We start from the raw sequence: 14,111 nt of genomic DNA on the forward strand, positions 1-14,111 counted from the left end.
ACATTCTGCAACAGGAGGTGGCAGCACTGTGAGAAAGTGCCCTCTTTCCGCATGGTCGCCCCCACTTTTTGATGAACAGCTGATGCACTTTGACTGCGTGTGCCCTGGGCTCCTGCCAATCAGGTGCCCAGGGCCTATGTTCTTTCCCTAAAACTGCATTGAAGACCAAACCCAATTGGCACTCTCTGGCCACAGGTCAGTCCCTGGTAAATGGTACCACAGGCACCCAGGGCACTGTGACCAGGGAAGGCCTCTAAGAGCTACATCACTTATTGTGCCACCCTTAGAGGCCCTGTACTTTTAACTCACACGCTGCCTTTGCAGGCTGTGTATTTTGGTACAGAACTAAGTGAAGAGTCGACATGGCACACATCCTTGTGTCCCATTTCTACATCCCACTGCCCTGGCACAGATCAGTCACCCCTCTAGCTGAGTGCACTATACCGGGGGCTAGGGTACAGGCGCATGAGCCCTGTACCCCTACAGGGTCTAAGTCAGTTCTTAGACATTGTAAGTGCAGTGCTGCCATTAAGAGTATATGGTGCTGGGAGTTTGTCATTACGAACTCCACAGTACCATAATGGCTGAACTGAAAACTGAAGTTTTGTATCAAACTTAGCAGCACATTAAACCCGCACTGATGCCAGTCTAGGATTTAATGAAAAATGCACACAGAGGGCATCCTAGAGATGCCCCCTCAAAAACTACCTAACACTAGTGTGCAAGCTGAGTGGCGGCTTTCAGCTGCCACCACCTGACATGTTTCTGGACCCCTGGGTCGAAGCCTGCTGCTCTTGGGGGCCTGAAACAATGCACATCCTGGGATGAGGTGCCAAGCCTTCTCCTCCAGGATGGGCGCAGGGTCCACGAAGGGGAAGCTTCAAAGGCTTGTCGCTTTTGTGAGCTTCCCCAGGCCTTTTGCTGCTCCCAGCAACTGGTCCCCACTGGTTCTGACCCCCACTTAGGGCGGGATAAACGACAGGAAAACCAAGTTGAGGAAGGTAGATGTGCCCACCTTTGCCAACCCCATCCCTCAGGTGGGGGAGGCGAGGTGAAGCACAATTCTGTCCCTGCCATCTTGCAGATGGGGGGACAAAGCCAACCAGAGTGAGGCATATGCCCCCCTCCCACTGGAAGGTGGCATTATAGAGGGTCTACCCACCCCAAGGAAGGGACCCATTGGTCCCAACCTTTTACCTACCTGTAAAGCCCCCTAAATCTAGTATTTAGGGGCATACCTGAACCTAGTGTCCTCAGACAAGAAACTACAAGAAGAAAAGAAGGACCGAACAGCTGTGCCGAAGCTAAGAAGAGGAGGACACCTACTGACTTGGCCCCAGCCCTACCGGCCTGTCCCCACCTCGAACATGCAGAAGCAAAACTCCGGTCCGTCCCGCAGCCAGCAACCTCAAGAACCCCGAGGACCTGCCCTACCTTCCAAACCAAAGACTTTGTCTCCCATGAACACACGATTTGTTCACCAACATACTCCAGCTCTGGCGAAATCCGCGAGTCTGCACTGCTCCCCACTGATGCCCACGGCCCAAGTTCGAGTAGCCAAACACCACGAGGAGGTTTCCCTGGTGACCCTGACCCGAGATCCGGTGATCCCTGACCTGCCTCAAGCCTCCAGTCGACGCCTACAGCCTCGATCCAGAAAGTCCCCCCATTCGCCACCAGGAGCTGGTAAGAAGATCCGACCCAAAAAGACAACCCTGCACCTGACGCCCCACGGTCTTGGGTGGCCCAACCGACGGTGTTTAACCAACCCCCAGCATCCCTACTTACCTCTCCAAGTGGTGGTCCCACCCAGAAGACCTTTGTCCCAGATCCTTCAGTGTGTTTGCAAACCAATTGAAAGTAACAGGGCACCTGACGACAAACCAGCACCCTGCAGCCGGCCGCCCTAATGCCGCTGAGGGTGTACCTTTTGTGTTATCTTGAACCCCCATTTGCCCTGAGCTCAAGTCCAGGAGCTTTGCTCCCACAACCTTGTGGCCTGCTCATGAGCAGCCACCAACCGAAGGCCCCCTATCCCCATTAGATAACATTGGGCCTCAACTCCCACAACAAAGTACTGACCTGTTAACCGATAACACTATTTCCTTCCATAGGATACCATTGACTGTTTTCTATGAAAACGTTTCAAAGTGTGGAGTTGGAAAATCTATAAAAGTCTTTAAAACTGTAACCAAATAACAAAAACACTTTTACTTACCTGTTTACAGGAAATGTCCCAATGAAGTATCCATGTATACTACGCTGTGTAAGAAAAGTAATCTGTGAAGTAATCTACGTGGCATTCTATTGAAAAGCCAATAAAAAGTATATGTACAATATTTCAAAGCATTGCATTACTAGTAGTTCTACTGTAATCAAACCAAAGTATATATACAACTGCAAATCAAACTGTATATTACTTATATAACTACAATTCAAACTGTATTATTACTGCAAAGTATGAACCACTTATCTGTGCCAGGCTTGCTTGGTTCTAGGAAATAAAATAACTACAAAAATTATTTTATACAAAACCAATTGGTCTGTGTTCAGTCTTTGAGTGTGTGACAATTATTTGCTGATTGAGTGTGGACAACAAATGCTTAACACTACCCTCCGATAAAGCCTTACTGCTCAACCCCACTTCCACAAATAGAGAGTACGGTGCTTTCTACTTTTACCTCTGACTACCTTTTAGGTTCCATTGGACTCTGTGTACACTATACCTTACTTTGGTACAGTACATACAGAGCCAGCTTTCTACAAGCACTCCTTCTGAAAGGAGCAGTGGAGTTAGTGCTAGAACAGGAAAGGGACCAAGGATGGTCTGCACACTACTTCCTGATGCCCAAGAAGGATGGCAGTCTGCATCCGACCCTGGTTCTCAGGAAACTTAATAAAAAAGGAAAAGTTAAAGATGCTGACCCTTGCTCAAGTACTGCTGGCTTTGAAACTTGGAGACTGGATGGTGTCACTCGATCTGCAGGATGCGTACCGCCTTATCCCCACCCTGCGATTGCACCAGAAGTACTTGCGATGTGTGGTGGATTCTTTGTACTACCAATCCGTGGTACTTCCCTTTGGCTTAACATCGGCACCTCAAGTCTTCATAAAGGTGATGGTACTGCTTGCGGCCCATCATAGAAGTTTGGGCATCCCCATATTTCTGTACCTGGACGACTGACTAATAAAGCCAGTTTGCCCAGAGGTGTAGTTACACCATCTACAGCCAACCGAATCAGTGCTGTTTGACCTGGGCTTTTCCATCAACTAGCCCAAATCTCACATGTGGCACTCCCAAGGACTCCAGTACTGGACACCACCCTTCTCCCCACCTTTCCTCCACATTAGAGGATTACTGAAATCCAAGAAATGGTCCCATCCTTTCAGTTCTGAGATTCCTTGGTCTGCTGTCTTCGTGCATTCTCCTAGTTGGAACTTGAGGGCCCTGCATTTGGGCCTCTACAGACACTGCATATGGTACAGGGGAAATGTGTCGGACTCCATCTTGATCTCTCCCAGCGCTGTGGCAGAATTCACTTAGTGGGGGGAAAGAGGCAAGCCTAAGCTCTGGGACGGCCTTCACTCCCCCCTCCAACCATGAGTATGGTAGTGACAGATGCCTCCACCCTAGGTTGAGGAGCCCATCTGGAGATCAGAGACTCTGTTCTCCAGAACAGCAGGTCCTTCAGATCAACCTGTTGAAACTGCTGGTGATTCAGCTGGTGCTGAATGTTTTCTTCCTTTTCTCCCCTAAATGTCTTCTCCCCTCCATCCAAGGTTGTTCCGTCCAGATCTTGAGGGACAACATACCAGAGATGTGCTAGGTCCACAAGCTAGAGCGAGTTGGGTCTCACCTCCATTGCCTGCAAGTGTTGAGACCCTGGTTTCGGGCACACTGTTAAGGGATCTGGCCTAGCGGGGTCCCTGAATGTCAGATCAAAAAGAGTCTTAACTGGCATTATCTTGCTGTGTGGTGTCTTCTACCAGAGGTAGTCCAGCAGATCTTCGCCCAGTGGGGTACTCCTCAGGTGGACTTATTTGTTGCCTCCAAAAATGCTCAATGTTAATAGGTCTGTGCCCTCCAGTATCCATTGAGGGAAGCCTTGGGGTCGTGTTTCAGTTGAGGTAGAACGTTCAGATGCATTATGCATTTCCCCTGTACCCTTGATTCCTCAGGTTCTGAGGAAGATAGCGAAGACCGGGCACAAGTCATTCTCATTGATCCATATTGGCTAAGAAGAGTGTGGTATGCAGACCTTCATCCCTTCTCAATGTGTCCCTCACTTCGACTTCCCTTAAGGCCGGACCTTCTCTCCCAGTCGAAAAGAGTGGTTGTCCACCTCCATGTATGGAGATTGAGCTGTGAAATCTGAGCTCTTTTGAGCTGCCATTGGAGGTGGTAGATGTCACCTTGTCAGCGCATCATCTCTCCGCCAAGTTGGTTTACTTAGGCAGATGGTGCAACTTTATTGCATGGGGTGCAGACAGTAATGCGCACCCCTTGGAGGCAAAGTTGTCTCTGGTCCTGCAATATGCACTTTCTCTCGATCAGAGGGTTTGTGGATTAGGCACTGTCAGAGGGCACTTAGCAGCTGTTGGACCCGGCCTCGTAGAATGGCCCTCCGTGCCCCCGCACCACCGAAACCTGGTACCTGCAGCCCAAGCACACGGCCCAGCCGAACCTCCCCACCAGGACACACGCACCGACCCGGACGTCCCCGTCCATGGCCTCTCTCCTTTCGGCCACCCCGGGCCCGCGTGCCCACTTCATGCACCAAGATGGCCGCCCGGCCCCAGCGCGACCCGGGCCTAGAGGCGCCACTCCGGCTGGAGGACATCACGCTTCCAGGGGATGAGAGAGGGAGGAGCAGTTTCTATCGCACCTCTGAACTCCCCCGGGACGATGGGTTTCGATCGGCCCTCCGGCCTCCCTGAGGGCTGGCTCCGTGCCTGCTGGGTGTCTGGGACTCCTCCCGACCCGGCCCTGAAAGGATCAAAAGATTATAGCAGGAAATCCCGACAAGCGACCCCCAGGTGACAAGACCCCTGCCTGCACAGACTCCGGACATCAAAGAGGGGTCGACCTATAACAAGGGGTGCTCTGGGTCTGTCCGGCAGATTCGACGCTGGAACAACGAGAGCCTGCCGACGTGGTCGCGGCTCCTGGAACTTGGACCCTCCTGAGCCCTGCTGAGTGACTCGCGGCTCCCTGAAGATCGTAAGACCTCCGAACTTGTACCTGAGCCCTGCTGAGTGACTCGCGGCTCCCTGAAGATCGTAAGACCTCCGAACTTGTACCTGAGCCCTGCTGAGTGACTCGCGGCTCCCTGAAGATCGTAAGACCTCCGACCTTGTACCTGAGCCTGCTGAGTGACTCGCAGCTCCCTGAAGATCGTAAGACCTCCGAACCTGTACCTGAGCCCGCTGAGTGACTCGCGGCTCCAACCGACTCTCCCGGTCCCGCCGGACCCCGACTACAACATCGTATCCCCCAGCTCGAGGATTGTGAGCTGTGCGCCGGATACGTCCCTGCTTGAACCTTTACCAGAGACTGTCCCGCTACCCCCTACCCCTTCCGAGACTCTTGAGCCCGTGCTCACCTTGTACATATTTGCAGTGATAACCTACGTGATAAAGATTGTTTTCTCAGAATACCCGGTGTGGTCACTCTGTGTCGTGTGGTGCCAGAAGTACGATCCTAGATACGAGATTCCTCCCCCTGGGGAGTCTCCCGCCAGTGCCCGGCTACGATACTGTGAGGGTGGGTCTCAGGGTAGTCCGGACCCCTTCCAGGCTCCTCTGAGGTCGCCGTCTAACAGCAGCATTGTCTGTATTTCTATATCTGCCAGACCAGCAACCCCTTTTCAGGTCCCCCATTGTCATGCGTATTCTGAAGGAGTTGACAAATCTGTATACTCCAACCCTCTTTGTTTTGCCGCAATGGGACGTTACTTTTGTCTTGACTTTTCCCATGGGAACTCCGTTTGAGCCCCTACATAGTTGTCGCTTGAAACTGATTTTGGTGGGTGAGTGAGTTGCAAGCTCGTTTTATCTCTATACATTTGTGTTGCGAACCATGGCTGCTTTCCTGCCAAAATTGATGACTCCTCTCCACCTGGATCAGTCCACCCCCCCCCCCCGCCAGCCCTATCCTTCAGAGGAGGAGGAGGAGTGGCTGCATCACTTTGGATCTTAGGCAGACAGTCAACTTCTATCTAGACCGTACCAAGGACATATATGTGGGGGACCAACTCTTTGTCGGATACTGGGTTTCTAAGAAGGGTAGAGCAGTTCAGAAAAGGATTCTCTCTAGGTGGATTATCCCTTGTATCAAATGCTGCTATTCTTTTGCCCAAAAAGACTCTCAAGAATGCAAAAGAGCTCATTCCAACAGAGCCAAATCCAGGTCTTCCGCCTTTGTCATAAAGGCATCCTCATCTCAGAGATCTGCTTGGCTACGACATGGGCATCCTTGCACACTTGCGCCAAGCATTACTGCCTGGATTCCGAAGTGCATAGGGACTGACACTTTGCCAGGCCCCTTCTGCAGAATTTCTTTGTCTAGGGATTCGTCAACCCTCCTCCAGGGGTAGAGAATTGCTCTAAAATCTGTTTTGCAGGTGAGGAATCTGCAGGTTGAAGTATCTATCACAAGAAAAAGTTACTTTCCTGCAGTAACAATCATTCTGATAGATACTCTGTCACTTTACTCTCCGACTTATCTTCCTCCCCATTTGATGGATGTCTTAGTCTGTTCACTCGCCTTGAATGCTTGGGAAAAATAGATGGAAACTGACCTCATTTCACCAGGGCGGGCGCTATATGGCTTCTGGGTCGTCATCTGACGTCAGTTCCGGCGTCAGCCAAAGCCAGTGCCCCCTACCGGCAACATGAGAGCTTTGAAGTTTCCGGATCCAGTTTGATGCCTGGGATTGTGCTACAGCTGAGGAATCTGCAGGTATCGCGTTTGTTGTTCATCTTTCAATCTCCATTGCATGGCTATGTAATACTTTTAGTCAATGAAGCTGCAGGAGTGAGTATCCATGAGAAGGTACTTACCTTCAGTACTGTTCTTTCTGATGGTTACAGGAACTACTGCATATTCCTTGTAAGTCTGTCTCCTATGCTGTTGAGGAATAGATTGACTGTTCTTTCCATACTTTTGTCTCCATCCTCTACATGATTTGCTTTGATGGGTACATAGAAATATCTTGGGACAAGTCTGGCGCTACCAGCCCATCATTTTCTGGGGTAGACGTAGCACAAGAGCTGTGAGCTTTCACATTTGCTAACTCAATATCTGGTTTAAGTGTTTCGGTGCTTGGTCACCAAAAAATGGATTTTTTGGGAACCAAAAATGTCACACATGGGGACTTGAGGTCAGTGGAAATGTTATCTCCCTCAACTATAACCTCAAAGCCAGAATTTGGGGAAAAACAATTACATTTAATCAGTTAAGGGCCAAGAAAATTTGTTCAAGAATAGTTCAAGCTAGTCCCTATAAGTATTATGAATGTATCTATACTTTGGAGGGGGTTTAAAGGGTTTGATTGAAAATATTAACCCCATAGGACAGATTGGCAAATATTTGACCATGATGTATCAAACACTGGGTCTTATAGCATGCCCTCTTAATAGACATACCTATAGTGTTTACATTTATTTCTGTAGCTTGTAGTAGCATGATTCTGTTACCAATCTGTACATATGTTATTGGGACCAATCCTAGAAACTATAGTCACTGCATTTACAACCACACTTCTGGTCAGAGGAAAATAAGTTGTTCCCACCATCCAAAATGGTTTCCTTTCAAACCACTCAATACGTAATTGCATGACTTTCGCTCAACAAAAATATTGGAATGGAAATTCTTTGTATTGATGATCTGTGAATTTTACCTCTGCCTTCCATTCAGTTAATAAGTTAATTTTTGTGGAACAAGTTAATTTCTATGCAAGGTAATCAATTGCTGACTCCAATTCGAAGGCTTTATTGTTTTATCTGGGGCTTGTTGATAACCTGATAATGAGTTCTCTAATAGTCTTTCAAACCAAGGGTGTGGACCACATGTGTAAAGCAGAGTTTCAGAATAGCACCCCTTCTCTACAACCTACAGATTTTGATGTTCAACTATACACGCTCAATAGCAGGATAGGTCCTTTACTAGTGCCAGCATTTGTCTGTACTGACAATGTTAACTTATTCTCACATAGTTTTACTAAGTTTGAACTCTTTATGGTTATGGAAAAATGAACAACTTGCTTTAATAATTTGTCTAGGTCTTAAGTGTACAGCTTTTTAGGGTTTTAGGAAGTAACAAAGGCAGTTGTCTTGATCATTACTGTTTAGAATTTGAGACAATTAAAAAATGATCCTGAATTAGATTGAGCTGGTGCCTAATTGTTATGATGCAAACAGCTTTACAAATGAATTGAAATATAATTTTACAACGAAGGTAAAAAAAAATACTCAGAGCAGATAAATTGATTGTACACATCTAAGAAGAATGAACGAGAACTAGGAATAGGTTTTGAGAGTAATTATTTCTACTATTTTTCTCCAGTGGTAGTCAGTACACTTTTTTTTCGTTATTGTTTAGGATTGGTTAACTTCCTTTTTAAGAAATTATCAAGAGTTGGAATCCTCTCTACAGCAACATTACTAACTGCAGGTTATGGGAAAAAATAAGGAAACACTTCCACCATTAAAGCAACAATCAAATTTACATCTTGTTAGATGACAGGAGAATTTTTAAAAAAATGTCCAGTTTTTAGTGGGTATAAAAATGGTTTTATTGCCTTAAGATTTTATGCAGATTTCATATTTTAACCAATATACACTAAAACTAAATAAATAGTCAATGCACTTCACAGGCAAAACAAATTTCAAGTAAGCAGAACTTTAATTTTGCTCCATTTGATGATTAGTTTAGACCACAGTGTGACGTCCTGGGAGTATTTTTTTTCTTCAAAGGGCTAGGTCTTTGATTGCCAATATTTTTTTATTTTTCAGGAATGGGATTTGGAGACCGAACAAGCACTTTCTGTGGCACACCAGAATTCCTAGCACCTGAAGTGTTGACTGAAACCTCCTATACAAGAGCTGTTGACTGGTGGGGTCTTGGAGTGCTAATTTATGAAATGCTTGTTGGTGAGGTATGCATAAACACTTTACAAATAGCATGATTGGAAAAACGTATTAATGATCTGGTAATATTTTCACCTTGCTTAAAAACTGCATTTATAGTCCTCTGAATTCTACAGTGGTCAGAAACTAATGCATCTGTATTAGTTGTTGTTAGCTACCAAGTGCAATCTACGATTTGATGAACGACTCGTAAAAACATTCTTCAGCCGGAAATAGAAGTTTGAATGACTGCCTTTTATAAAATGTAAGAATAAAGCCTGTCTCACTTCTATGCTTGCCTTGGCAGTGAATGTGAAATTCTCCAACTACATAGATTTTAAATTATTAGGGTGATAGTGAGCAAGGACTTAAACATATATATTTTGTAGATACTGTTTTGTCGAAGTCTCTGATAATTCATATAACGTCAGTGCAGGTGAGAGACTCCTGATGTTCTTTCCAGCAGCATGGTGCTAGTTAGTGCCAGAGATACATGTGTTTTTCAGTGCCATTATGGTCTCACCTAAACTGGACATGTGCAGTTCAATGTGAAGCGATGGGGGCTTCATCAGTCATACACATATTTTAGTAACTATTTGTTATTAAATGTGCAAGTTTAAACTTAAAAAAAAAAAATATTCCACTTACAGCTATCTACAAGAAAAAGACATAACCTACGCAAAGCACTTTTGAAGAAGAGGATTATTAGGCAGTATTAGATTTGCATGTATATAATAACATACTTTTGAACTATTTGAGCACAAATGTTCTCCTGAACCTTTAGGACTGTTTTTTTTAAGTCTTCTTGGCTGACGTGATTATGGAACTCTCATTTTTCCTGGCTTCCATAGGGTCCATGGTCATAGCGTGTTTGTTTCTTTTAGGAAATTCTTAAAATTCAGTTGAGAACCCTTTGTACTTGGCTTATTTATATAACCATCTGCCATGCTGAATATATTTGTCAAATAATGTCCTATTTAAAGGATCCAACCTTTTGTACAACTTATAAGTCTGCTGGGCATAACAGGCCTGAAAAGGTAGTGTTCATCAAAACTCTTAGGTATGCTTCACTTGACATCATGGTTACTTTCGCCAATGTTCCTGCAAAGCAATATGGATTTCTCTTTTTTAACCTTGGTGTATTTGGTACTGATTAGGCAATAACTCCCAGAAATTGAAGGAAATAAAAACCATGATTGTTTTCTTTTCTTGGCCAAGACCATCCTTCACACTGAACAGCTCTGTCTGCCTCTCCAATTTAAAGTCACACTTAGTTCCTGCTCTGAGCCAGGAACATCCTAAATTCTTGATTTCCTGAGCACTTGCTTGTGCTATAGAAATTGTCACTAACTACAATACTAAATAAGAGTGAGGCCTGATCATGGGTTCATCCCTATCCGTGGGACTACCCTTCACCTATATAATCGCAGGGTTGGAAATTGGGCTGGTTTTAGCTGTATGAATGTCCCCATTATCCAATACTCCTCTGAGTTCCTGCCTGGTTATAGTAAATTTATACATTCAGTCCACAATCACGGCCCTGTTTTGTGTGGAATAAAAAAATGTCTAACTCAAAGACATGGATTTGTTAACAATAGCCTGTTATTCTAATAATGAATGGCGAGGTGTCCTATTCAGAGGGGCACTTCAAAATACAGTAATCAGAAATGAGGAAAATGGAATGAATGCAATGATTTTAGACAGGTCAGCAATTGAAACAGTTTTCTTAGATAAACTCAATGCAGCACCGCCTGTCAGCACATCATTGGGCATTCAAGATCCTTATTGGAACCTATAACACAGTTACTATGTAGGCATAATCTGAAGGCTAGAAAAAGGGAAGAACATACAATCTGTTTCATTTCCTCTCTGAATGTTTGGAATTGAAGAGAGAAATTAGTATTTTTTTCTCCATATGAAAAGAAAAAGAATGCTAATTCAGTATCATGGTCATAAACGTTAAAGTATTTCCCTTCTGCATGCATGGACCCTCGAACACTTCATATTCAATATTTGTTCATATAGTTACAAACACAGGATACCATTGTACATATGAGATGCAACACCCGTAATAAAAGCCTATCCAAGACAGTATTTTTCCTTAAAACGCAGACTGGTGTATCTTTAAAATAATCCCTGTGACCTATATTGCAGCATTTGAAATGTAAACATGCACAATCTGTCATTGAGGAAAGTGAGGATAGGCATTTATTGTAAAGATGTGAAAATAGACTGCTGTCCAGCTAAGAGTCCTGGAGCTTCCACTACCCATCATGCATTGTACTGTCAGATGCTTCTCTCAATTTTTCTCCAACCTTTGAGAGAAGACTCCCAGAACAACTTGAGGTTTTCACACCTCTCTTCTTTCATAGAGATTCATCTCAGGAAATAACATTTACAACTATATTCAACTTCTTTTACAAACATTTACCAAGTATAAAATGTGTATCTCAATTTTTCTTCTGTTTTTCCTGTCAGAATGCCTTATGATTTGTAAAGTACTCTCATGTGGAAGAAAGAAGGCAGCTTCATACCCTCAAGGTCTATGTGATGTGCATTCTGCAATATGATTCCTGCCTAAAAATGTCTAAGGTCATTGTCTGATAGAAAAGGCATCAGACTTGAGGAGGGAAAACTTGAGGACATGATGGCAAAAGAAAAAAAGGAGGGCCATCCAGTGATCTAGTAAATCACTACAGGTTGACTACATCCATGTCAAGAGACCATACATTGATCTCTGCTTCCTCGCTATTGAAGTCGCCAAAGAAGACTGTCAAAGAAGCACAAGTCACAGTTCAAACATCCCTTGATTTTAAAGGAGCACCTTTCGCCATCGGTGACTACTGTATCGACATCGACATTGACATTCACATTGTTATCACGTTCTATGAATGCATTACACTGTGTATCTTCCATCCACTCACCCTGACTAAACTCATCACAAATGTTTTTAATGCCTCCATATACACTTGCACTAAAAGGAGGATGACCCAGAGGATGAAACTCTACACCCTCTATGCTTTTTCAAATTTCACTATGTGATCAAAAATCTATTACAAACATCCTTAACACCCCCCCTTTTGCTGCCTCATCCGCAGCCTATATATCCATCCATTCTCCAGTTTTACCAGAGGCTCCCCCAACACTGCCAGTGGTCTTGCAACAGACAACAGTATCAACTTCAGAAAGTAGACTCTTGCCTTCTGCAATACCTTCGTCTCTTGCTCCACAACATAATGTATAACCATCCAGAAATCTAACACCATAGAAGGAGAAGCTCTCAAACAATCCCTCCATCACCATCCAGTGTTATCCTACACTTCCACTTCACCTGCTGCCTGCCTGATGAGATTATCACCAGTGGATGACTTAATGGGAAGAGGAGCAAGTAAACATTCTAATGGAAGCTTCAGACATTGGTCTCAATTATCCTAGAAACTCTTGAGACCTTGGTTTCCTCTATTCCCAGTTGTTCTAGATATCACAGAAGACAAGTTCCTAACAGCAGCCACTGTGTAAACAGTCACTCCAACATTCCAAAAGAAATTCAAACCTCCACCACAAGACCCTGACTCAGAAGTTTAATGCCCAAGCCAGACCCAGTGATTGTGACATCTGGCATGAAACAATACTCATTACCTTCAGAGTCACTTGCTCCCACTGAAATAGAGAGCAAAAGCGTCAATATAACTGGCAAGGAAATGTGTAACTTGGCATCAGTTGTCCTAAAACATCAGTCAACCACCTCCAGGTGAATGCCAGTCTGTTAACATTATTGTTTTTTTTCATCAATATGCCAAAGTCACACCTGACTCCTTCACAACGGCTTCCCTTTAACGAGCAATCCTGGATAATGCTTTTTCGAGCTATTCCTCAGTCTCATCGAGTCCAGGACATTTTGGCTATGAACTTGATGTTTCAACCATTCATCTGGGTCTCAGTGAGAGTGGCTCTGAGGCGTCTGGGCCTCTTGGCCTCCTGCGTCATGCTTGTGGACTATGCCAGGTGCCACAAACTTGCTCTGCAGTGAGATCTGAAGTCTCAGTGGGCTCGACACCAAGGCAACCTGTCAGACTTCAACCAGGTGTTGAAGAAGACTGCAAAAGATCTGCAGCGCTGGCTGCTTGACTGTAATTGGATCAGTGGCAGATCCATCTCCATACCCAACCCAGAGCTAACTGTCCCAACTAATACATCATTTGATGGGTTTGGTGGGGAGGGGTGTAGCGTAGGGGTCATGCCCCGGCAGTAGCTCGACTCCACATCAACTTGTTGGAGTTGCAAGTGATTCACTTGGCACTAAAGAAAACACGACCGCCATGTGGTACTGAAACAATCTGGGCGGAGAGGGGTTATGGGTCTTGTGCCAGAAGGCTCCGCGCCTCTGGAAGTAGCTGAATGATCAGGGAATCTCCTTTACCACCCAGCACCTGACAGCATCTTTAAAAGCCAGGACAGACCAATTCAACTGCTGATCCCTAGCAAATCACGAATGGTAGTTGTGCTCTGAGTGAACCAGGGCATCTTCCTACAATGGAGTGAACTCTGGTTCATCTATTCTCCACCTCAGCACAATGGCCAGACTATTCCACATGGTCGTTCCCAAGTAGTTTCCCTGGGAGGCTCCTATCTACATTGGGATTCCTGTATGCCTTCCAGCCCTTCCCTTTCCTGCCAAGGGTGCAGAAAATGATCAGGAAAGACCAGGCCCAAGTCATCCTAGTGGTCTTGAACTGGGCAAGCAGTGTGGGCTACCTGGAACTTCTGACCATGAGCATTTGTCCTTCAGTACGGCGCCCCCTCAAGAGAACCTGGTGTCACAACAGCATGGCTGAGTCTTGGGCCGGAGCCTAGACAAACTACAACTCCATGCATGGACCTTGAGAGATGACAGTTGATGACTTTTGATCTTCCTCCCGACGTAGTTGGTGTATTTCTGGCAACTCGTCTCTGTTCCGCTAAGTCGATTATATTCAGGGTGC

The 14,111-nt window shown here is 45.3% G+C and overlaps 1 protein-coding gene across 4 annotated transcripts in view; it reads left to right on the forward strand.

Moving 5' to 3' along the window:
- PKN2 (protein kinase N2) overlaps window positions 1-14,111 on the forward strand; it is a 793,532-nt gene that overhangs the window by 729,165 nt on the left and 50,256 nt on the right. For all 4 annotated transcript variants that reach the window (XM_085602131.1, XM_085602129.1, XM_085602128.1 and 1 more), the window contains one exon: window positions 9,016-9,158. In XM_085602131.1, coding sequence (XP_085458257.1) covers window positions 9,016-9,158 — 143 coding nt within the window. The remainder of the gene's footprint in view (window positions 1-9,015; window positions 9,159-14,111) is intronic.

The sequence above is a fragment of the Triturus cristatus genome, chromosome 4_2 (genome assembly GCF_964204655.1).
Source record: "Triturus cristatus chromosome 4_2, aTriCri1.1, whole genome shotgun sequence".
NCBI classification, from domain to species: Eukaryota; Metazoa; Chordata; class Amphibia; order Caudata; family Salamandridae; genus Triturus; species Triturus cristatus.